Raw genomic sequence first — 26,229 nt, 5'->3', positions numbered from 1 at the left:
GGGGCAGTGGAATGCATACTAGAATGAGGGAGGTGCGTTGGTGCTACTGAAAAAAAGATGTGGGTATTTTTTTGCTGAGATGTTAGAAAACCGGCAATCTGGTGAAGCTAGCATACCTCAGAAGTTTACAGGCATTGCAAACGAACTCACTAGTAGAAGCTGGTGTGGATGACAGGATGGATTGTGCTAGTCCCATGGGCTGTCATTCCAGTCCCAGAGCTCTGGGTTTAGAGATCTTACTGGAAAATCCATTCCACATTTTCTTTGCAACTCTGTTTGTGCTGTAATGTATTTCAATGGAGCTCATGCAAGGCAATTGGCAATCCAGGCTCCTTCAATAGGCTATGCATCCTCTCCCATTGTTTCTAATCGGCTAGCCTGTCATTCATTTTAGTGCATCCCGACTTCACCTCTTTGCTTCGTGGCCAGCCCAGAGGAGAGGGGAAGGAAAGCCTTGTACATTTTTCAGCGTGCCACTTCAGAGGCTCGCAACAGCACAGCGGATGGGAATGCGTTGATCAGATTGACGGACCACGTTTTGCTTCCACCCAAAGCTGGAAAGTTGTGCCTTTTCCTTCCGAGTGTAAATAAAGCTGTGTTGTGAGGGCGAGGCAACAAAACTGGCTGGGCTTATTCAAAACAGGACAAAATGGGCATTTTAATTAAAAAGACGGGACGGCCAGGAAATGTGACAAAAAACGGGTCAGCCTATACAAAAGGAAGGTAGGACAGGACTGTGCTTCAGCTGCCATTTGCCTTGGGGTGGGGGCTCAGTCCCCCCTCGCAAGTTCGGGGGGGGCTCGAGGGCTTGAGCCCCCCCCCCAAGTTTACGCCTATGTGAGGGAGACCAGTAAGGGGCGTGTCCTTGAACGAAAGGAGGTTAGTAGCGGGCTAGTCATGTGATTACACGCACGCCGGCGTTCCAGTAATGTAGCGAAATTTTAAAAAGTAGCGGTTTAGCACTGAAAAGATCGCTAGAAAACAGGGATTGCTTAACCCGGTTTTTTTTGCCTTAATTCGCGACTAAGGTGGGTCCGATGTGCAGCACTTGGACGGTCGTGCGTGTGGACCACAGAGATTCGCTACTATTAAGGCACAAAAGCGAGACAAATTGGCCGTGCGTTAAGCCCCGATGTCTAAATGGAACCTCCATGTTTTGGGACAGTGTACCTCTGAATACAAGTTGCTATGAGACAACAGCAGGGGCAGCCTTTAGTCACCATGCCCTTTTTTTTAGGCCTTCCATGTTTTGGGGCACTGTGGGAAACAGGATATTAGACCAGATGTACCATCAATAGGATTGTCAGCTCCGGGTTGGGAATTATCTGGAGCTTTCGGGAGTGGAGCCTGAGGAGGGCGGGGTTTGGGAGGGAAGCAGCAGGGGTTGGAGGGGAAACGAAATGGCAGGAGGAAGGCTGGAGTTGCTAGAAGTGTTAAACACCATCCCTTACAGGTGTCCACTGCTTTTGTGCCACGCAACTATTCTGGCTCTGGATAAAGTATCCGATAAAGATCAACATGTTATCGAGTGGGGCAGGGCTCAATCCTGAGGGCCTTGGTGGTCCTCTTCAAATTGGTCTTGAGTGAGACAAAACTTGGGCCAACTACCAGGACGGGTCATGATCCGAGTGCTTTCCCCGCTAAGCCCTTCTCTGAAGAAGGGCCCTTTTGCAAGGCTGGTCTCATGCGTCCGCGACGTTACTCACATCTTCCTTTTCACACTTCACTCCGTTTCACGTTCGGAAAGCGTCTGCTGTTTTCTGGTTCCACCCATCCACTTCGAGGCCCACCTTCTCCATCCCATTTTCTTATGTTTTCTTTTGCACAGCACTGTGTTCATGGAGTGGTAATTTTTTTATGAAACAGTATTTTTATTTTTATCTTTATTTTTTTTTCTCTCTTCCATTGTTTCCTCCCCTGGTTTAGAAATAAGTGAGCCCACAAGCTCAACCTTGTTCCAAGGTCAGTATTGTGCTTGCTGTATGTCACATCTGCTCTGCCTCCCTGAATTGCAACCTCCCCTCCACCACCACCACCCCTCTGTTACGCATTGCCTGTTTCCCTGTCCGACTTGCATGGAGGACTTGTTTCCGGCAAAGCAGCCAAAGAGAGTATAGGTTCTGAATGGTCCACTTGCTCTCCAGCTTCCCATGTTTGATTGGTCAGCCGTTGGTTGAGAGCGCCAGCAGCCGGTTCCACATCTCCTCCGACCAGAAACAGGATCTAGACTGGTTTCCAAGTGATTAAGAGCATGTCTGTATCAGCTTCATACCACTTTCGGCATCTGGGGGGGGGGTTCTAGTTTGAAACGGTGTTGAAAAATCATTCCCAAAACCACAGAAACTGTGATTTGCTTTCACTCTATAAATCTGAAGACCCAAGTTTCTGTGACGGTATCCTTGTGGCTGCCATGAGGGTGTTGCCACTATTTTAAAATACCGCAAGAGCCCAATACAGCAGGGCAGGCTGAGGCGCTCTTGTTCCCCACCCTGTGTCTTATCAAGTGCTGAACCGGCTGCCCCCATGGCTAGGGTTGCCAGCTCTGGGTTAGGAGTTACCTGAAGATTTTTGGGGCGGAGCCCTCCTCAGGCTCCACCCCAAAAATCTCCAAGTATTTCCCAACCCAGAGTTGGCAACCCTAGAACATACCAGACCGTCTGGGTCAATACCAATCACCTGGCAACCGTAGCCATGAGGATACCATTACACCTAGTCTGGCCGTGACTTCTCAGTTTCCATGGATTGGACCCAGAGAATATTTCACAGGATAACTCTGGGAGTCATAGTGTTATGAGCGAGGCCAAAGCTTTCTAACAAATTTTTCTTAGCAATCTCATCGAACTACTATTCCCAGGGTTCTTTGGGGAGAAGCCATTATGTATCAACTAATCTAAAACAAATACAAGTTTGCAGAGCAGAATCATTCAGATGTTTAGAGCTGTTCCCTCCCCCCACCCCATTTCTTTCCCTGGGTGCTCACTCGGATTCTATGGTCAGGGTGAAGGTCGGCAGAGAAGAGGGAGCACAGACATGAGATCAACTTGTGTTGAGTGAGCTGCCCTTTCAACAAGCACGTACAGGCCTGCGTATATCAGCGCATGAATGCAGCACCATGTCATTCAGAGGCATGAGAAAAACAGCTTCTTCTCCTGCATGGGATTATACTCTGTGTTAATGCTAGGGCTGCCAGACCCTCTTTGCCACTGGTGGGAAGTTTTTGGGGCTGAGCCTGAGGAGGGTGGGGTTTGTGGAGGGGAGGGACTTCAATGCCACAGAGTCCAATTGCCAAAGTGGCCATTTTCTCCAGGTGAACTGATCTATATTGGCTGGAGATCAGCAGGAAATCTCTAGCTAGTACCTGGAAGTTGGCAACCCTACTTAACACTGTACTGTTGATGTACAGTATGAATTATCTTTTTGCTGCTGCTGTGCTGGGGTGTCAAACATAAGGCCCGGGGGGCTGGATCTGGCCCCTTGAGAGCCAGCCGCCACCCCTCACTCTCGATCTGGGCTGGCAAGGCATGGCCCAGCCCAGCCAAGTGACATTTATGTCATATCTGGCCCTCATAACTAGGGTTGCCAACCTCCAGGTAGTAGCTGGATATCTCCTGCTATTACAACTGATCTCCAGCTGATAGAGATAAGTTCCCCTGGAAAAACTGGCCGCTTTGTCAATTGGACTCTACGGCATTGAAGTCCCTCCCCTCCCCAAACCACGCCCTCCTCAGGCTCCACCCCCAAAACCTCCTGCCAGTTACAAAGAGGGACCTGGCAACCCTACTCATAACAAAAAGATGGCATAGGGCATGATGGGTGAAAGGACTCAGGTTGCAAGATGGCCTGTCCCTTTAATAGAGGCTTAATGGGATGTTATATGCCATGTGACATTCTTTAATTCCATATCATGCAGATCTACAGTTGCCCATTTCCTTACATTAAGACCTGGATCCAGCAATGCGCAAGTGGAACAAGACTTAGCCCACTTCTGCGTGTGCAAAATTTTATGCAATGCCTAGCACTTCCCTCCTTATCTATTATAATGTCAGCAAACTAGTTGCACGACATTTTGTGCGAGTGGAAACACAAGTGAGTATGCAGGAAGTTTGACTTAACAAGCAGCTACCGCGGCCTTTTTAAAATTTTTATTATTTATTTATTTTTTGCATTTCCACTGAAGTTTTAGCCCAAGCCGAAATTTTGCTCTGGATCCAACCCTAAGCCTCTATCAAACAGACGGGGCATTTTTCTCCAAGGCATATGGGAGGAAGGACCAATATTAGGAGGAGGAGATGTGGAACTGGCAGTATGGTAAGAATTTGCACCCTCTCGCAAACGGAAAGGCTTGATTTTAGGGAGGGAGCATGCCCCAAATCCAGGTGTTTAAACAGGCTGACAAAACACACACACACCCAAGTTAACAGAATGCAGGTGAGGAAGAGTCAAGCAGCTTTCTAACTTCCCTCCCATCTCCACGGAAGACACATCTAAGGAATGGACCTAACTTATCCTTCTGTTCCGCGGACCTCCATCAGATTCCATCACCACTCCCAGGAAATGAATGTGGTTTGTCGTCTCTCTCTGCATCTCCCTTTCCCCTTACGGACTCGACACTGATACGCAACTGCCTCATTTTGAAAAGCAGAGCTTATTTATTAACTCATCTCTTTTTTTTCCTTCTTCTGTTTTTTTTTTCCTTTTCTTTCTTCCTGCATGGCTTCCCTGTGTGTCTTCTCCTCATGCCTCCCTACATTCTGCCATGTAAGTACCACCAGCTTCTCTACCTGCTTCTAGCAATATTTCAGCCTTTTAAAAAATGTACTAAAACAGAGGTGTGTGGTGGTAGGTGGGTTGGAAGGTGGTTAAAAGACACGTTTGGGGAGATGGGAGGTGATTTGCTGGAGTGAAAAGAAAAAGGAGAGGTCTTGGATTACATAGATGTTCTTGGCTATCAAGAAATCCCAGGTATGGGAAGGGTGGCAATAAATGGTGGAAAACTGTAGACTTTGATGGGCAACATGCCAGAATTATGGAGGGAAAAGTGGAGGGAATATGTCTTTTCTATGGGTGGCCAAACTTTGCATGGGTGCTACTAGCAACAGATAGTTGTGGTGTGTTCAGGTAGAGGCAGCTAGCCCCATGTGCCTTGCTACAGCATATTATCAAGCCTACAGTCTGGATCCTACCCGCAACTCAATATCATATTGATAAAGGCGCAATTTGAATTGATAAAAATCATTTAATAATTTGAATCGATAAAAAAAGACCGAGAGGTGATATGATTGCCATCTTCAAGTACTTGAAGGGCTGTAATATAAAGGATGGTGCCGAGTTGTTTTCTGTTGCCCCAGAAGGTCAGACCAGAACCAACAGATTGAAATTAAATCAAAAGAGTTTCCATCAAGACATTAGGAAGAATTTCCTAACAGTTAGAGCAGTTCCTTGGTGGAACAGGCTTCCTTGGGAGGTGGTAAGCTCTCCTTCCTTGGAGGTTTTTAAGCGGAGGCTAGATGGCCATCTGTCAGCAATGCTGATACTTTTTTAAATTTAATTTTTAAATTTTTATAATTTTTATAATGAAAAGCAAAACAAAACAAACAGATAAAAATAGAAAAGAAAATACAAAAGAGCACTTACAAATCAGTTGAAACTACATAATATAGTAAATATTACAAAGTTCACAGTGCCCTGAAAACCCACCACCCACCTTAATACAGTGTCCCGTCACCACAGTGAACTTCCGGAGAAGTGTTTTAACAGTTTTAAAATTAGTATACTAACAATATTATAAAAAATATTAACAATTTATCTATAATTCAATAACTAAATTAGTAAAATTCATTTTCGCCAGTTTGTCCCAAAATGCGACGGCCTTTGACCATGTTTTCTTAAATTCTTCCATATCCTTTCCATGTAAAGAATCTGTTAATTTGGCCATCCGCATATACATCCATAATTTCTCTCTCCAGTCATTAATTGAAGGTTTATTTACTTGCTTCCACATCCACCATGCATGCATAAATGTTCCTTTTTCTTTTCCACATTTCCAACATAGGTCCGTATCGCCTTTTTTCATTTTACTTATCATGACAGGGGTTATGTACCATCTATAAAACATTTTATATAGATTCTCTCTTATTTCATTAGTAATTGTAAATTTATATTCTTTTTTCCACAAATTTTCCCATATTTCCAAATCAATATTATATCCTAATTCCTTCATCCATTTCGCCATCACTGGTTTAATCCTTTCTTGTTCTAAATTCACTTCAATTAATAATTTATAAATCCTTCCTATCAATCCTTTATTTTCCTTATTTAATATAATTTATAATTTAGATTTATTTTTATCAAACCCCCTCACCTTATCTTTGTTAAATATATCTTTTAATTTATAATACATAAACCAGTCTTTAATTTTAAGCTCTTCTCTATGACCTTAGGCAGTTCGTGAGAGGGAGGGCACCTTGGCCATCTTCTGGGCATGGAGTAGGGGTCACTGGGGTGTGTGTGTGTGGGGGGGGGGAGATAGTTGTGAATTTCCTGCATTGTGCAGGGGGTTGGACTAGATTACCCTGGTCGTCCCTTCCAACTCTGTGACTCTGTGATTCTATGTTTCATATAGATAAACAGGTAAATTCTTTTTAATGTACATAAGTATAGTTTGTTAGTTTTTAAAGCAGTGGTTTCCAAAGTTTCTAGGAATACTTTTCATGCTGACTTCTGTTCTTGGGGAATGCCTGTGTATTGCAGAGGATTCTGGGGGATGTTCTCGGGCATATGCTCCAGCCTGGTTCACATATGCAGGAGAATAAGGCGTAAAGAGACGGCAGGGCCTGAGTTGATAAAATGGACTGCGTCAACTCCAGACTGCAGCTGGGGAAAGTTCCAGCTTGAAGATTCATTCGCATCGAAACTCCCCTCAAGCAGAAACTGAGTTCTTCAAGGAGAAAGATTCTGCTCAGTCCCTTTGCTTGCTGTAAGGTTCTCTCTTTGCAGGGAGCTTTGCAGACAGGAGAGTGTTCCCAATTGTGATCTTCAGTCTGGAAAGAGGTTCCCGTCCATTATGCCACCCTACCCCCTCACTCCCACCTTATTCTCTTGCCTTCATGAACCTTTGGTCTCTCTCTTGCCCCCCTGCCAAGCTTTAAGAAGCCTCCAACAAACAAACAAACCTGCCAGTAGAAATCTGTAATCAACTATCATAAACCAACATAATACACTTACAACCAATTAGAAATAAAATCACAGTAAACAGCAGCAGTGATAAAGGCATTTGTATACAAGCACAGACATGCATATAGTTTGCTCCTGAGGTGAAGAGCCCCAGCTCTATGCTTCCATCTCCTCCTCCTAAAACACTACGGCAGCCCTGCCTGCTGTTGGGCTGTCTTTCTTGTTCTCTGCAGAGAACCTTTCCATCTTTCATCTTCCAGGCATCAAGCCATTTTAATGATGCTATCAGCGCTCCGGAAAAAGCAGTTGCCTTTGTGCCGTCTGCGAGATTCACAACAATGATCGTCAAGCCAATTTATTAGCAAACACGAGGCTGCGGTAAACCCTTAAAACAGCGGAGACGATCAATTAGTAAAGGTCTGCATTATCAGAGAGAAGCTCCGCGCTGAGCCCTCTGCCCAAATGTGGTGGGGAATTCGGCACACAGAGGTGCCTTTGAACGTATGCATGTGCACAGCCCTGGGGGGGCGGGTGTTCGTCTCTTTCTCTCTTACATACACATACACTTTTAGAAAATTAGAAGAAGAAGAAGAGTTGGTTTTTATATGCCGACTTTCTCTACCACTTAAGGGAGATTCAAACCGGCTTACAATCACCTTCCCTTCCCCTCCCCACAACAGACACCCTGTGAGGTAGGTGGGGCTGAGAGAGCTCTTAATAGAACTGTAACTTGCCCAAGGTCACCCAGCTGGCTTCGTGTGTAGGAGTGGGGAAACCAATCCAGTTCACCAGATTAGCCTCCACTGCTCATGTGGAGGAGTGGGGAATCAAACCTGGTTCTCCAGATCAGACCCCACCGCTCCAAACCACCGCTCTTAACCACTACGCCACTAAACCACTAAACTGAATACAGTAAGTCATAAATGCATTTAACTTTATGGTGGTGGAAAGTGTTGCCAGCTTGCAGACAACTTATGGGGACCCATCTCAATGCTAGCCCGAGCTGACCCTGCTTAGCTTCTGAGATCTCACCAGAGCCGGCTAGCCTAGGCCATCCTGGTCGGGGTAATGACAGTACTTGTTGGTGGTAGAAAGGCTCATCAAGTTGCAACCGACTTATGGTGACTCCATAGGGTTTCAAGGCAAGAGATGAACAGAGGTAGTTTGCCATTGCCTTCCTCTGCGTAGCAACCCCAGTCTTCTCTGGTGGTCTCCCATCCAAATATTAACCAGGGCCGACCCTCACAAGGTGCCTGTTGTGGAGAGGGGAAGGGAAGGGAAGGAGATTGTAAACTGGTTTGATTTTCCTTCCAAAAGGTAGAGAAAATGGGCATATAAAAACCAACTCTTCTTCTTCTTCTTCTTCTTCTGCTTCTGCTTCTATTGGGTAAGAAAAACAATGGTAGGATCCCACCCCCAATGTGTTACATAGGTTTCAGTTGGGTTTTATTACCTAATTGAAAAATTCTGTTACCTTTGCCCTCTCTACTCTTCCCCCACTTAGCCATTCTCTAAATCATGATACCCATGCTTGTAATTGATTCGAGTCCAGTAGCACCATAGAGACCAACAAGATTTTCTGGGCAAAGGTTTTTGAGTGTCACAGCTCACTTCATCAGATGCAAATAGTTGTGCGTGCGTGCGCGCGCACAAGTGTGTGTGTGTGTGGAGTGGGGCAGGGGGTAACTGGATGCCCCATTTAGAATCTTGTCCACAGTAGTAGCTTCCACAGTAACTCCTGAAGTCTTTTCCGCATAGGAAGCCATCCAGAATGGGATTATAGGATAAAGTTTGCTGCATCATCTGATTGATCCAAACACATATTTTTGGATCTGCACTCCCGGATTTCCTGTCTTAGACCTTTTTTCTTTTCTTCTGCTTTCACATATGCGAAGCAGCCTTTTGACATCCAACATATTGATTCACTCCATGCTAGATGAGTCATTTACAAATCCTTTACAAAACATTTTTTGCAGTAGTTCTCTCTGTAGGATCAGAAATGCAGATGAGTTCTTTTTTTTACAATAAGCACAGACTTTTAAAATGATTCTGAGTGATGATTTGAGCCACTGCGATCAGTATTTCAATCACGCTATTGTCACAGCTGTTGATTAGCCATTTATTAACTTTTTTGGAACTGCTTGTGGATGGGGCACCCAGAAAGCCACCTTGGAGAAAACCTGGCAGGAATTGTCAGACAAGTTCCTTGGAAACTCCCCACGAGGGCACCATCTTAAGAATCCCTAGTAGACCAGAAAGCATCACCCGCCTTCCTTGTGCCTTATCGATAACATGTTCTTTAATTTTGTAGAAGAAACAACCGCACTCCAGACAACTTTGCAAGGTCAGTAAAAACCAAACGTGCAAACCCCCTGCTGATTGCTTCCCGATTCTGGCCTCAACTCCTGCCCACCTTTCTGCAGCTCTTTTCCCTTCCCCTGCAGCTAAGCTAACACCCAGGACTTAGTTGCATTGATGGTCAGCTTCCTGTCTCAACTTCTTTGTCGCAACCCCCCCACCCCGCCTCTGTTTTGCTGAATTCCCCAAAGGCCTCCGTGTGCCCGCTGTGAAAGATCTGCTTTGGTAGCAAGATGCTGCCTGTAGTCGGCCATCTTTATCGCAGAATAGTGCGGCTAGTCCTCATTCCCTGCAGTCTAATGTGTTGTAGTCATCTTTACACAGCTTCCACTTCCATTTGCTGTGGGCCCCTCCTTGCTTTGCCCCTTCTCCTCCAAACCTTTCTTTATCTTTCCTTATTTGTGTGAGAAGGGCCGAGATTCAGATCCATCTTTGTTTTGGAAGCTCAGGCTTGATTCTTATGTGCGAGATCCTCCTTCGGTGGTGACCACATCATGGGACCGTTTGTATGTGTGAATGGGCCTTCATTAGAGATATAAAACCAGGTTTTAGCTCCATGCATCACTTTTAGACATAATGCTTTCCAACAGAACAAGTTTGCACTTCTACTGTCACTCGTAACATTGATAGTAAAGAGGAGCAAAGCCGCCGGAGTGATGTTAATTGTTTATTTACTTACTGTATTTACAGTCTGCTTTTCTCGCTGAGACGTAAGGCAGACGACATAGAATAAAACAGTGGCATGAGAAGTGTAATAAGCAATGCAATAGAACTAGGATTTAAAATTTGAAACCGTGCAAAATAAATTACCAGATAAATATGTCGAACAATGCAGAAAATGGAATTTCAAAACTAGAAAGCAATGTAGTCAGAGCAGGATAACAACACACACATAACATAACATAACATAACAAGTGTCATAGACTGCAGTCTACATGTGTGTGAACTAGGGCCGGTCCCTGAGGAATCATGTGATGGTCATGAATGTGTAAACTGGCTCATAGAGTTGGACTACACCCAAAGGCTACATAGACCAAATCCTGACATCCTGAAAGGCAGGCCTGTCCTGCTGCCAATGCACCTGTTTTCTTCCACACAAAAGAGTGTGATAAGGAAAGGACAACAATTCCAAATGGAGAGCGGTGTTAGTCTATCACAGCAAAATTAAAAGTCCAGTGGTATCTTAATGACTAACAAAAATTTACCCCAGTCTAAGCGTCTGTAAGTCAGAGCTCACTTCATCCAATGAATGGGGCATTCCCCCGTAACAGTGATGTTTATATTTAAAGCTACAAGGAATGGAAAATGGATTGTGGGTAGATAAATATTCCAGGGAATGGCCTGTGTAAAACAAGAACCAATCAATGAATAATCCATTCAGAGTGGGTGAAGACCGCTCCTAACTGTTACTAGATAGGCAGGGTAGGATTAGCATAAAATGGAAAGAGAAAAAATACTGTGTGAGACATGATGAGCAGTTTCAGTGAGGTAGTAGAAAGAACATGTAAAGGTGCCGCTGAATAACTGTATAAAGGGTGGGCTGTGCTGAGACAGTAGCTCTTGTGGTCAATGAAAATGGATTCCTCCCAAACAGAGCTGACACCCAGTTGCAGAAAACTTAGTCAGTTATGGGTTTTAGTAGATCAATTCACATTTACAAAAATGTGCATATACAAGTAAGTGCTCTGAAGAAAAAGAGCATGTCCTCTGGATCATATTACTTGGTAGCTGCCTGACAGATTTCAGTGGGGTTTCTGTCTAGAGGGATAAGATAAAGTAGATTTTCATATTCCATACCCTTCGTTGTTCCCAGGGTTTCTTTTTGTGCTGCATTCCAGTCATCTTTGATTCCAGTTCAGGAGAACTTTTAACAGTTAATTGTAGAACTGAATCACCTACAGTTTGCCATGGCATTCCTTCTCATTGTTTTAATCTTTCCCCCCTCTTTACATTACCAGTGCACGTGTGCATTAATAAAACACTCCAAAAAAAGCATCTTGCCTCCGCAATTACTGTTTCCAAAAACCAAGGGTGCCACTACTCCACCCCCCAAAACAAAAACCCTGTCTTTGGTTGCCAGCTGTTTCGCTACCATGGGTGCAGAGAGCAGGTCTTGAGGTAAAGACCTTAATGAATGAGCAGGACAATATGGACAGTGGTGGTCTTCAAGTTAAACCCCACACAAAAATATCACTGCATTTTAATAGCTGAGGCAGGCACCCTTCAAACTGTAGTACCCCGGGCAGCTGCTCAGTTTGCCTCAATGGCTAGGTCAATGGGACAATTAGCAACTTGCTTAATAGGTACCTGTATTAAAATGCTTATGTTCGGCATGTGGTGTTCAAAATCCTAAAATACCAGGGAATTTCATATAGCCAAAAGCAATGTATATGCTGTGGGTAAGAAATATAAACTTTTATTATTCTGCATTAATTACAAATTAAGACTATTTGTCCAAGCTACAGTGTATATGTGGCTTTAGGAATGCAAGTTTAATCTTAAAATCAACATCCCACCAGAGTTTGCACACCGATTTTAAGGAATTTGACTGGAGCGTCAACTACATTGGCTTTGATAATTGTATTACCTAGTTCGGTAATTTTGGTGCAGATTTTTTTTAGAGCATTTTCCAATTCTGAAATTTAGTTCTTATTATATGTTACATATTTTGCTTATGTCATATGTGTATTGTTGTGTATAGCTTCTTCTTCTTTTTTTTTTGGTTTAATAACATTTTAGATTTAAAAAAATAGAGTTTTCAGCTCTGGGGGGAAAAAACACCACTGCACCGACACTCCCATCAAGACTGCATTTTTGCAGAGTTTTGTTAATGTGCACGTGGGCATCAGTAATATAAAAAAAGCTGTGAACGAATGAAAGGAACAGAAATCTGTAGCAAACTGCACTGGCAAAGAGAATTTAGTAAACGGAAACTTGCTGGTGGCTGCTGCCCTTTGGGGAATCACTATAGGAAAGGGGTTCCACTATTGTGGGAGCCGCCAACGGTAGCTCAGAGCGTACATGTAGCCAAAACTTGGCATCTGGATAGTAAACTAAACTTGCAAGGGTATTCCAGGCCATTCGTTCTCCCATGATTTCTCTTTGTTCTCAGTGGCTCTCGCTGGATAATTGATGCTTAATAACTCCCCCCCTCTCCGGGATACCACAGGGCCTGTTTATTGGCCGCTTTGGATTGTCACATGTCTCCTTAATGAGCTCCAAGGAATGAATGTTGGAGAGAAGCCATCTCAAAGGCCAAGCAGGAGCACACTGGCTCCTTTGCCGACTCCGCTGTCATTCATGGCAGCCTTGGCAGTCAGAGCTCCATTATCTTCTTCCTTGCAGCTTTGTGCTTGGCTCCCTCCAAAGCTTGTTACGGAATTTCAAAGCCTCCAACTTCACTTTCAAGAATCTGGTGGGTTCCGCTTTCCTGGGCTGCTGGTACAACTGTGTTATGATAAACTCGCTTGATCTAACAGGGCAGGGGGAAAATATTGCTTTTATTTAACAGGTTTTTGTGTTTGTTTTTGGGAGGGGGAGAGAAATTATAAAGTTGGAATGCATTCGAACATTCTTGAAGGAAGCGTGACGGCCGCAACCTTCTCTGGAAGTTGGAGGACGCAAACACAGCATAAGCTCAATTTCACTGGCTGGATACCTTGAATTTTTGCAAAGAATTTGGCCGCTTTTGTATGACTGCCCCAACTCCCATTTCTGACCAAGATTTACCACCATGTATACATTTAACAGAAAGCTGCAACATATGCCTATATATGATCATGATGGGTTTGCAAACACATGCTAACTGGTCCCAAGAGAGCCATAGAATTGGGTTAGGCAGGGGCCATAGCTCATGCAGCAGGTTCCAGGATAAATCCCAGGAATCTCCTGATAAAGGATCGGGTGATATGAAAGTTCTCTGCGTGAGATCTTGGAAAGCTGCTGCCAATCAGAGTAGACAATACTAGGCTAGATCAACCAAAGGGGTAACTCAGTGTAGAGCAGTCTCATATGTTCATCATTCTAAGGGTCTTGTTTCTTGACCTACAGATGTTAAGCAATGACAATATTCTCAATTCTGGGAGGGTGCAAACTGGATTTTGGTGGGGTGTATGGTAGGCAATAATGTGGCCGCTTAGATTAGGGTTATCCAGTAGAGCTGGGTAGCAGCTGCATGGATTGGTAGTGGAAAGTGCTGTCAAGTCATAGCCGACTTATGGCAATGCCATAGGGTTTTCAAGGCAAGGAGGTTTGCCATTGCCTGCCTCTGTGTAGCAACCCTGGACTTCCTTGGTGGTCTCCTGTCCAAGTACTAACCAGGTCCAACCCTGCTTAGCTTCCCAGATCTAACAAAATCAGGCTAGCCTGGGCCATGTCGCATGGATTACAAGTGAGTATTATTGGAGTGATTTAGCAGGTTTTCCCTCCATCTTGGACATCTTCATCCACAGTGAGGTTCTTGCGTTGGCTACCCTTTGGCCAAGACTGCTTCTTGGAAACCTGGCCTTCATCCTTAGAAGTGTTTAGAGTTATTCAAAAGATTCAACACTCTGTTTCATAAGAAACTCTTTTGTAGCTCTCTTCTACTTGGAACACAGTTGGGATACCATTCCAATTCTGAATACAGGGACTATGAAGCATGCAGAAATACACCTTGGTTTTCCTTTAGATCAAAGATTTCATTTGCAGACCTGTTGCTGTTATACTGGAGAGTATAGTACCCAGTGGTAATTCAAATTGTTTCAGCTAGGGAGCGGCCTAGGTCCAGTTTCTTCATTTCTTGATTCCCTCAGCTGACACGGTGACTTCTGTCTTCCCACAGGACCTGGAGCAGTGCATGATGGGAACAGTAGTGGATCCAGAAGAGCTGGCTGCGTTTGGCTGCTTTCCGTCCTTCTGTTTCACCTGCTGCTCAAGTTTTGACCCTGTCAACCGTGGTGAAAGGAAGAAGAAAGAAAAAAAAGAAAGAAAGAAAAAGAAGAATATTAAAATTTTAAAAAAATAATCATAATAGTAAAGAGAGTATATTATGAGGAAATCTGGGAGGGAAAGAAAGGGAGTTTGAAAACACAAGAAGAGTCTAAATTGTCCTGCTGATGTTTGAACACGACTGAGTGTTTTTATTTTCTTTCCTTCTCGTTTTTATCTTCCATTTTTTTTTCCTGCCATGGACAAGTATGCAGCTGTTGGGGACTTATCAGTGCATTTGGCTGAGTGACCGCAGTTTCCCGTCCTCACCCTGCCAAGGCAGACAGCTCTTTCTTCCTGTCTTGCTCTGTCTCTCTGTCCTTTTCTCTCTCTGCTCGGTTGTCCTATATGGGGAATTACAAGGTTGGCTGCCCCATGTGCAAGAATTCATGGCTTTTTCATTTCTCTTTTCCCCGATTTACCCTCCTCTTCACGGACTATACTGTCATGTGTTTGGTCGCAAACCACGGCAGCAACCGCTACAGACCGCAACCGATTCAACTGAACTACTGCAAGCAACCCCTGGGAACAACAACGTCACGCGAACACACAATTGTTAAGACATTGTTTCATTGTACTACATGGATATCATGGATAATAAGGGATTCTGATTCATTATTAATTTTATTAATTATATTTTCTGATATGAGCCTAGAACTTGTTAGTTCATTAAAAAAAAAAGCAACAAAAAAAGAACAAAAACAAACAAAAAAAGGGAGGGAGAGATGTTTATTAAGCGTTACAAACAAATCGAGTCGCGGGCTTCATAAACTAGGTTTACAAGAGGTGGAAGGTCGACTTGTCTCCGGTCGTCTGCGCGATCGGTCTGGATGAGAGTTGACAAATCCAGCCGAGGCAAAAAATAATAATAAATGAATGAAAAGAAGATGAACAAGCATCGCCTCCACCCACTTCCTCAAGTTTTCATTCTTGATTCTGGTGTTCAAAGTCGAGAAGGTTTTTTGCTGTCTTCATACTGTTTGGAAGTACGACAGGTTGATACTCACTGTATGTTGAGTTAGATGGATATGCTTATTCTTTTTATGAGCTTATATATATAAATATATATATACAGTATATATATAAATATACATATATATATATATTATAATAATTATTATTTTCTTTTGGTTAGCATTCTAGCCCATTATTTCTCAGCCGGGTCCTTTTTTCTGACATTACTGCATGCTATATATGGAGTTAGCTGTGTATTGGTCTTCTCGGACACAAGGATAGAGTTTTATTGGTAATTGTGTAATTAATTCCTGCCTACTTTTTTTTTTTTTTTGGCCTTCCCATGGGTTATTTACATGTTGGAGACATTTATAAAAAAAAAAAGAAAAGAAAAAGAAAGAATGAAAAAAAAACTCTGCAGCCTCTCATTCCGGATTTGGATTGATATGCGGGGGGGGGGGGGGGAGGTGATGTTAATCAATACTTCTTTTTTCATTTTCCCTGCTCTACACATGCCTTCAAATAGGGACACAAGGACTCAAAATAAAACGAAAGAAGTTTCGAATAATCCATATGTCTTTTTTGGGGGAAAAATATTTTTTCTGTGGCTACATGGGAAATCATCTTGCTTTGATTCCCCCCCACCTCAAATTTTCTTTACAGAGGACAGAGGTAGAAAAAAATGGGATGTCCAGTAGACCAAAAACCTCCTTCGTCTTGGGTTGGTGTGGACGTCCAAACTGGGAGGTTGTCTCTGATTTTACATTTTACATTTGCATTGCCCTTCAGGGTGATTGTGAGACCTCATTCTTATGCTGGTTGTCCAGATGGGTGTGCTTATATATTTCCAGTTATTGCATTTAGTTGGTCTTCAATAAAAATGTTGAATGTTGATTCAGTAGGAGAGATCTGGTTTTGGGAACCAAAGTGGTAAGTGCCATGGAAAGGTAGCAGGTTTACAGGGCAATCCTAAAAAGAGTTATACCCTTCTAAGTCCATTCGCTTCAATGGAATTTGCAGGGTTTAACTCTGCTTAGGATGGTACTGGTTATATGCTGTCCTATTACTTTAGTATGGTTAACTGCAACTTGAGATGTATGACCCTTTGTAGTTAAGTGTGTTTTTAAATTATGCAGTATGGGAAGAGGAAACCCCTAGAAATCTACCAGTCTCTCTGGAGGTATCATTAAAAACATCAGAGTGTCTTCAAACCCCAACACACCCAACAAAATCCATTGTCCCCCTAAGAGCAGTGTTTAACGAGTAATCCTTGAGAAATGAGAAGAATACAGTAGCTGTCTCGATATATATCATCATACTAACAAACCAACTGGAGTTTCCTGCATTCTTGCCTCCACATATGGTGAACCATTAAATAAATCAATAAATCTTTGGCTTTGGCTATTTGCCTGGGACTGCAAAAAAAAACAAAAAAAAAACAATTTGCTTGGAGAGGCTAGCATACATCTGACGGGCTACAATACATGGCGGATGGCCTGCATTTGTGAATCACCAGCAGTAGAATTCCTCAAATAGGAACGGCTGCCATTCGCTAGTTAAGGGGAGTGGTTAAAATGGGAGCAATGTGTCCTTCAAAAGCAAAGCCATAAGAGTATATAAGATGCAGCGCTGCAAGTAATGAGATCGGAGGAAAACATAAAGGTTGCAATTGTTTTTTTATTTTCGTTTATTTATTTTTTACAGTCACTTCTCTGTCACTTTATAGATGCTTCAGTGGTGAGCGCTGGAAGGGACTTTTAACCTCCTCGTCTGATCTTCTTCTCAATTGCAGGTCGTACACTTTTGATTGGTGTGGTGCTTTGGCATTCCCTCTAGCTAGGAAGGGCAAGCAGTAGCAAAGACACAAAGGTCATGAGTCGATCCATGTTCAATGTGCATGGGGGGGGAGTGGAAAAGCTTGCTAGTCTCTTGACTCCTATTCCATTTCTGTCATTTAATGTCCTACAAAGGAGCACACACCAGAAAACAGAGCCACAGAAAGGAAAGCACAAAATGAAATGAACGGCCTAGTCCCTGTTGACCATACATGATTTCTTTATAGGGCAAGCGTGAGATGGTCTCTCGGTGGCACTGGCCAAGGGGCAGCATTGAGTCTATTGTTTAGACCAGTGGTACCCAAACTGCTCCAGAGAGCACATGGTGCTCCGCAAAATGTCTCCTAGTGCTCTGTGAAGACATTGGAAAGAAAAAATACTACTGTCATTCGGCTTAGTATATATGTGATAGGTGAAAATTAGTGCTCCATGACAAATTTCTCTCCTGAAAAGTGTTCCATGACTCAAAAAGTTTGGGAACCACTGGTTTAGATGAAAGTCATTGAAGGCCAGGATTTAGTGAGTTTCCTCATCTATTACCTAAATCAGTGTGGTTTGCTAGGGAGGGGCAGTGAACCAGATTACGGCATAACCGAGGGTTGTCAACTGACTTCTGACAACTTCTGCACCCCAAACAACTTGAACTCTCGATGCACATGCAGAAGACACAAATATTTTTGCTCATGCATTGGCTGCAGAGAAATCAAAGTTTGTTCATTGGCCATAAACAGTTTAAAAGTATGGAATTCAAGTGCCCCAGGATGTTGTACTAATCAGGATGTAAGCTGGCTTTTGGAAATGAATCTGACAGAATTATAGCATAGCTGCATTAATCTGACAACTGGGAAAAATGGGATCCAATGGTTCAGAGGCACTGTAGCATTGATGGCCCAGATGTTGGGGGGTAAATAGCTTTCTCCATCATGCTCTGTTTGTGAGCCCTATCTGGCAGATGATTATTTTAGATTGAATTCTGGACTAGGCTGGCATTTCTGTAAGGTGGTTCATGCATGGGAGTTTTACCTGAGGTTTGTTGCTTGCTGGACCCACACTTTCCTGTTGTTAATCTATGCGCCAGTGATCTCCAAGCTCAAATCAAGTCCTTGCCCCTTTAAAAGCTGCTTTGTAATTGGCTTACTTTGTAGAGCTTACTGTGAGAGAAAATTCACCCCCCCCCAAAAAAAACCCAATTGCTGCATAAAAAATAGGGTTGCCAGGTTCCTCTTCGCCACTGGCAGGAGATTTTTGGGGCGGAGCCTGAGGAAGGTGGGGCTTGGGGAGGGGAGGGACTTCAATGCCATAGAGTCCAATTGCCAAAGCAGCCATTTTTTCCAAGGGAACGGATCTCTTGGAGATCAGTTGTAATAGTAGATCTCTATCTAGTACCTGGAGGTTGGGCAAAACTAACAGTAAAGGGCTCAAAGATACTATTATAATAAACAGTTCAAACAAAACATACGATGATATAACAAATAGTTTACTGTGAAACAACAACCATCTCTACAAATGTGTAATGTGAAACATGTACTAATCTGTGTATAAACAAGTCAACATACAAACATACATAAACAATTTTCTTAAGGTAAGTAATTACAAAAAATTTATTTCAGCCTTATTGGCTATTGTTCTAATCATGCATTTTCTCCATAGGTGTCTTCATATGTCAATTGATATTGATGGAATATATCAACATGGAATCTCATCCAATAAATAGCCAATAAGGCTGAAATAATTTTTTTGTAAATACTTACCTTAAGAAAATTCTGTTTATGTATGTTTGTATGTTGACTTGTTTATACACAGATTAGTATGCGTTTCATATTACACATTTGTAGAGTTGGTTGTTGTTTCACAGTAAACTATTTGTTATATCATTGTATGTTTTGTTTGAACTGTTTATTATAATAGTATCTTTGAGCCCTTTACTGTTAGTTTTGCCCAGCATTCTATGTACAGTATTGGTGAATATTTTGCTAGTACCTGGAAGTTGGCAACACCAGTAAAAAAGCATTTTAAGATTAAAAAAAAACACCGGAGTAATCTGAAAGAGCTACGAGGAAGCAGGAAGCATTTGAATCCCCACCTCTTTACACACTACTGCTGTACTGCTTGCTGTGATAGAAACCAAGTTTGGGTGTCCCGTGTTTTGCATTATGCATGGGGATTTCATCCAGGCTGAGCTCATGAGAGATGGAAGAATTGGGTTAACAGAGGAACGGGAATACCAGGGATTTGTGAGAGCTGGCAGTGAGGTCATCTCTAAATGGACGGAAAACTCATGCATACCTCCAAGGAACAACCGAGACAGGCGGGGGGTGAACTTGAGTTAAAGTACCCATGCATAAACGACCTAAGTGGAATTTCCCTCTGTTACTGTGACCAAGAGGAGTTGGTGGAAGATGGCCACAAGAAAGTAAACACTGCTCTAACCATATGGCCTTGAGACACCTGTGTGTGTGTGTGTGTGTGTTTGTGTGTGTGTTTGAGAGAGAAAGAAAGAAAGAAAGAAAGAGAGAGAGAGAGAGAGAGAGAGAGAGAGAGTAGTTTTTAGTTCAGGGGTCAAAGGAAATCCTGGACAGGAAGCACTTCCTGAGGAGACAAGCGGGAAAGCCCACAGTGTTTAGTTAAACCTGTCTGTTTAATACAGTAGTCTTCTACTTTCTTTTACTAGCAAGGGTTGGGAGTTGGGCTGTTGAAAAAAAAAAGTCGGTAAAATTCGGATTTGGCAAAATTCAGCCTGTTTTGATTCAGGAAATGCCGAAGTCCGAACTCCCCCTATTCGGATCCGTGGAATTCGGCGCCAAGTTCCGAGTTTGGGAAAAAATTCGGCCAAATAAATCCATTAAAAACACATTTGCACCTTTCCGTGGCTCTGGGGGGGGTGCATTTTTGAAGGTAGAGGTCCCAAAATTTCAGCGTAGCTTGAGGGGACCCTTCTTGCAAGAACCCCCAAGTTTTGTAAAGATTGGGTCAGGGGGTCCCGAGATATGGGGCCCGGAAGAGGTCCCCCCAAAATTGCCCACAGGAATTAAAGGCATTAAAAACACATTCACGCAGCTCTGGGGGGAGCATATTTGGACGTAGAGATCCCAAAATCTCAGCGTACCTTGAGGGGAGCCTTCTTGCCAGAACTCCCAAGTTTTGTGAAGATTGGGTCAGGGACCCCGAGTTATGGGGCCCGAAAGGGGTCCCCCCATCTGCCCATTAGAATAAAGCCATTAAAAGGGATGTACTAAAATGAATGACAAGTCAGCCCATTGGAAGCAATGGGAGAGGCTGCCCAGCCCATTGAAGATAATGGGAGAGGGGAATGTCGGTTGACTTGCATTGACTCCACTGAAATACATTACAGGGGATGTACTAAAACGAATGACAGGCTAGCCCATTCGAAACAACAGGAGCGGCAGCACAGCCCATTGGAAACAATAGGAACCAGCCAGAGAGAGACTCACTAACTCACAGTTAACTCCACACGAAGTTGGCAACCCGTGAAAACAGTAGAAAGCACAGTCCCACACAGAGGCAATCAAGCCCACCCCCCAGCAGAACAGATAAACCCACCTTCCTTTGGCTTCCCCCCCTCTCTCTCACACACACACACACAGAATCCCCCCCACATACACACACACAGGGAAAAATTATAGAGAAAATCCCCCAAATGGGTCTTACTGTGGATGTCTTCTTCTCTTCTATCAGGAGCAGGGACTGGGTGGACTCAGGAGTAATCCAATACGATTCTAGCAGATTCACACACACATACTCTCTGGCACGGGAGGTTTTGCCTTGGATTTGCCGCTCTCTAGATGCACATTAAGGATTGCCTGCTCCCATTCATTCCAATGGGTGGATGGGGGGGACCCCATAACTCGGGATTAATTGCCTTTTAGTCAGATCCCCGGGCCGGGGTAACGGTACGGCCCAACTGCTGAGGCAACCAGACCCCCAGGCTGGGGTAATGGTATGGCCCAACTGCCAAGGCAACCACCAGACCAGACCCCTGGGCCAGGGTAATGGTACGGCCCAACTCAAATGTGTTTTAAAAAGCTGTAATGAGCAGATGGGTGGGGGACCACTTCCGGGCCCCATAACTCGGGACCCCCTGCCCCAATTGTCACCAAACTTGGGGATTCTTGCAAGAAGGGTCACTTCAAGGTACGCTGAAAGTTTGGGGCCTCTACCTCCAAAAATGCCCCCCCCGGAGCCGCGGAAAGGCACGAATGTGTTTTTAATGCCTTTATTCCTGTGGGTGATTTTGGGGGGGACCCCTTCCGGGCCCCATATCTCGGGACCTTCTGACCCAATCTTTACAAAGCTTGGGGGTTCTTGCAAGAAGGGTCCCCTGAAGCTACACTGAAATTTTGCGACCTCTACCTCCAAACATGCCCCCCCAGAGCCGTGGAAAGGCGCAATGTGTTTTTAATGCCTTTATGGTTATGCTGCTGATTCGGAGCCCCCGAATTTGCCGAATTTATTCGGCGATCGCCCCAGACTCACTGAATTCGGCTCATTGTTGTCCCGCTTTTTTTTAATTTGGTTCCATCCGAGCTAGAAACCGCCGAATCGGGGAAAATTCGGCTGTTTTTCGGCTCGGGACGAACTGAATCGACAGCCCTAGTTGGGAGTCTCTCAATCCAGGTAGTTGAATTGCCCATCTAAGAACACGCTACTCATTTAAAATGGGAAAAGCTGGTCCCTCCTTGGAGAGCCATTGCAACATGCTTTGGAGATGCATGCACCCTGATCCTCTCTTTATGCAAAAGTAAGTATCATTGTGTTCAGTAGGCCTTATGATGAAGTCAAAGCATAACAACAGTAATAATAATTATGATGATAATTAGGGTTGCCAGCCTCCAGGTGGTGGCTGGAGATCTGCTATTACAACTGATCTCCATCCGATAGAGATCAGTTCACCTGGAGAAAATGGCTGCTTTGGCCATTGGACTCTGTGGCATTGAAGTCCCTCCCCTCCACAAACCCTCCTCAGGCTCTGCCCCCAAAATATCCAGGTATTTCCCAACCTGGAGCTGGCAACCCTATTGATAATAATAGTAATAATAATCATAGCTGCAAATTTGATAAGCCCCCTATTTTGTCTTCAGTGCTAAGAGGACAGCAGAGTTCAGTCAATTAGGATTTGCTTCTATGCATTAAGATTTTATTGTGCCCTCCCTCCAACGGGCAGCTTACATAGTTCTCTCCTCCTCTGTCCTCACAACATCCCTGTAAGGTAGGCCAAGTGAGTTTCATAACTGAGCAAATATTTGAATCTGGGTCTTCCCAATTCTAGTCCAGCATCCTAAACACTTGGGGGGGGGGGTTATCAGACATGTACACACTCCCAATTAAAGGAGCCCTTGGGGACTCAGGGTTGCCAGGTACCTCTTTGCCACCTACAGGAGGTTTTTGGGGTGAAGCCTGAGGAAGACAGGGTTTGGGAAGAGTCCAATTGCCAGAGTCCAGTTGCCAGAGCGGCCATTCTCTCCAGGTGAACTGATCTCTATCGGCTGGAGATCAGTTGTAACAGCAAGAGATCTCCAGCTAGTACCTGGAGGTTGGCAACCCTAGGCTCAGCACCTGAAAGGCAAGGGGACTACATGGGAGGCCAAGGCAAGGACATACAACTCTCTCCCTCAGGGTCCCTCTCTAACTCCCACCCTGCTTTTCAGTAGCAGCAGTGGCTCTTTTGGAGTACTCCACTTATTCGCCTTTGGAAGGAAAGAAAGAAAGAAAGAAAGAAAGAAAGAAAGAAAGAAAGAAAGAAAGAAAGAAAGAAAGAAAGAAAGAAAGAAAGAAAGAAAGAAAGAAAGAAAGAAAGAAAGAAAGAAAGACGAGGTAATTACAGAGTGAGATGGTGATTTCAGAACTGGTTTAACAGTCATTTTTAGGCCCTTGGGAGCTGAGAAGTGCTATTTGTGTCTAACAACTGAATTCTCCGCATCCTCAAAAGTAACTACAATTCCTAGAATTGTTTCAGGAAAGCTATAACTAGAGATGGCGACAGCCCAGGGGAAAAATGGAGAAATGTTCCCTCCCAAGGACTGACTGTCTGTTTTTCCATTGGGAAAACTGGAAAATTTGGGAAAGCATTGGGGGAAAAACAACAACAACCAATAATTGTTTTCCTCTTTTAGGATAAGTAAAATGCTTCTAATGGCAAGGTGGTTCACACGCAAAAATGTATGTAACTTGAGAAAGTCGGAGGACTTCCTCAATTTTTCCAGTGGAAAAACTGAGAAATTTTGGGGAGCACTAAAAAAAACCCTCTTATACAGTAGGCATGTGCAACATTTTCTTTTTTAAATAAATTTTGAATGGATGTACAGGATCAAAAATGTCCATAGTGAACCATCCTTAATGAATGCTTGTACATCTAGATATGGGGGCTGGGATCATGATGGCCCCATGTGTTGTGTGTGTTAAGTGCAGTCAGGTCGCTTCCGACTCATGGTGACCCTATGAATCAAAGGGGCTTAACGCACGGCCAATTTGTCTCGCTTTTGTGCCTTAATAGTAGTGAATCTCCATGGTCCACACGCACGACCGTCCAAGGGCTGCGCATCGGACCCACCTTAGTCGCGAATTAAGGCAAAAAAAACCAGGTTAAGCCATCCCTGGTTTATAGCGATCTTTTCGGTTCTAATCCGCTACTTTTTTTTAATTCCGCTACATTACCGGAACGCCGACGTGCGTGTAATTACTCGGCTAGCTCGCTACTAATGCTCCTTACCGGTCTCCTCCGTCCCGCCCCCTTCCCTGCGCGAGCAAGTGCCGCTTCCCGTCCCCCGTCCCGCCCCCTTTCCTGTGCGAGCAATTGCTGCTTCCGGTCTCCCGTCCCGCCTTTTTTTAATTGACAGGTTGAGACGATGGTATACCGGAACGCTGGCGTTCCAAGAAAAAAAAAAGGGGGAGAATCGCCCTTTGATTGGATAACTCCTCAGCCAATCCTTGGGCGATGTCACTCCCCTGCTATCCCGCATTGCGAACTATCCCACATTATATGGTTGGTTCAAACGCACGGGGAGCCTCCAGCAGCTACTTGTTTCAGAATTAATGTGGGATAGGCTGGCGTCATGCGTTTGATTATCCAGACTTAAATATTGTGGGATTAAAATATTGTGGGATAACAGAGGAGCGAACCAGGAACATTCTGCCCATGCGTTAATGCCCAAAGTCCTCCAAAATGTCCTATCTTTCACAGCCTTGTTCACATCTTGCAGATTGAAGGCTGTGGCTTCCTTTATTGAGTCAATCCATCTCTTGTTTGGTCTTCCTCTTTTCCGGCTGCCCTCAACATTTCCTAGCATGACTGTCTTCTCCAATGACTCTTGTCTTCTCATAATGTGACCAAAATATGACAGCCTCCATTTAGTCATTTTAGCTTCTAAGGTCAGTTCAGGCTTGATTTGATCTATAACCCACTGACCCCATGCACTCTATCAATTGGTGCGTATGATCATGTGATCAAAGCCCCTCTGTTATGTGGTTGTTTTATACTTGTACATCTTTATGACTCTGTCCATGTGATCCTGTCATATATTTGCACAGAGGAAGCCCCTTAAAGGTACAGGAAGGGGCTGTGGCTCAGCGGTAGAGCACCTGCTTGGAATGTAGAAGGTCTCAGATTCAGTCCCTGCCATCTCCAGTTAAAAGGAGCGGGTGGTAGGCGATGTGAAGGACCTCTACCTGAGACCCTAGAGAGCTGCTGCTAATGTGAGTAGATAGTAATTGATGGACAGATGGTCTGATTCAGTATAAGGCAGCTTCCTCTATTCAAGGGGGTTCATATTTGTGTGCAAAGGCTCTACACACACACACACACACACACACACACACACATACATATGTGTGTGTGTGTTCCAGTAAGTCAGGTCAAAGCATGGCATCATGATCCTGTTTCCCCACCCAAGCATGTTTATTTTCCCCAGTTAAAGTGCCTGAAAAGGGCTAAATAGACATTGGCCCATGACTTGGCTATAAAGTTGAGCCAGAGAGCAGAGGTAACATTGGTAACCTTTTAATTCTGATCAGTTTAGAATACTGCCCTGTGTTAACTATTAACTTGTGATGAGGGAGGGGCTGTGGCTTAGTGGTAGAGCCTCTGCTCGGCATGCAGAAAGTCCCAGGTTCAATCCCAGGCATCTCCAGTTGAAAAGACTAGGGCAAATAGGTGATGTGAAAGACCTCTACCTGAGGCCCTGGAGAGCCACTGCCAGTCTGAGTAGACAATACTGACTTTGATGGACCAAGGATCTGATTCAGTATAAGGCAGCTTTGTGTGTTCATGTGAGCTGTAATGTATTATTGGGGGTGGGGGAGGAATGGAGCCTTGTGAACTTGCAAGGTGTCATATTTTCATTTTTTCTACTTAAAATAAGCCCTTCTAGCACCCTCAATGGTTGTCAGTTATGCATGTCGGAGGGTCTTCTGTATTGAAATATTCCACTATCAATGCCCTTTGAGACCAAAGCTTTTCCAGCTTCTGCTCTTCCCTCTTTGTCGTTGCTTTTGACGCAGGCTGAGATAGTGTATTATCTGTTGCATCTTCTATTCTTGACCCTCTGCCCTTGCAAAACTCTCCTCTTAGCGGAGAACACAGGCATGCTTCTCCACCGCCGCACCCCCCCACCCCGGGTAACCTTTTTGAATAAGGAGGTGCTCTCCAACTCCCTGTATCATCACAACGGTTGCCCTGCCCTGTGCTCCTGTAATAACAGTGATCTAGTAAGGTCATCGGGAAACAGTTCACAGTATTCCATCATGGTCCTCCCCTTTCTATGACTTCACTAGAAGAATGGCTGATGATTTTCCACTGAAATGCTGATGTTTGTATAGCCGGGGATTTTCTCATGCTTTGCCTATGAGTATGTGTGCATGCACTTTTTCTCCATTATTGTGGTTGCTAGCTGTGGTGGAACCAGGGTTGCCAGCTCCAGAAGAAGAA

The 26,229-nt window shown here is 44.1% G+C and overlaps 1 protein-coding gene across 7 annotated transcripts in view; it reads left to right on the top strand.

Annotated features, from left to right (window-relative positions):
• Window positions 1–14,668, top strand: part of LOC130487157 (neurotrimin-like) — a 357,310-nt gene extending 342,642 nt beyond the window's left edge. The window contains exons 7-9 of one of the 7 annotated variants that reach the window (XM_056860568.1): window positions 1,927–1,962; window positions 9,488–9,517; window positions 14,354–14,668. In XM_056860568.1, the coding sequence (XP_056716546.1) occupies window positions 1,927–1,962; window positions 9,488–9,517; window positions 14,354–14,454 (167 nt within the window). In that variant the 3' untranslated portion in view covers window positions 14,455–14,668. Of the gene's footprint in view, window positions 1–1,926; window positions 1,963–9,484; window positions 9,518–14,353 lie in introns of all 7 variants that reach the window. The other 6 variants (XM_056860567.1, XM_056860570.1, XM_056860571.1 and 3 more) reach the window with 6 other exon arrangements.
• The last annotated feature ends 11,561 nt before the right edge of the window (window positions 14,669–26,229 follow it).

Source organism: Euleptes europaea, chromosome 14 (genome assembly GCF_029931775.1).
Source record: "Euleptes europaea isolate rEulEur1 chromosome 14, rEulEur1.hap1, whole genome shotgun sequence".
NCBI lineage: Eukaryota > Metazoa > Chordata > Lepidosauria > Squamata > Sphaerodactylidae > Euleptes > Euleptes europaea.
This window is presented reverse-complemented; position numbering and strand designations above follow the sequence as displayed.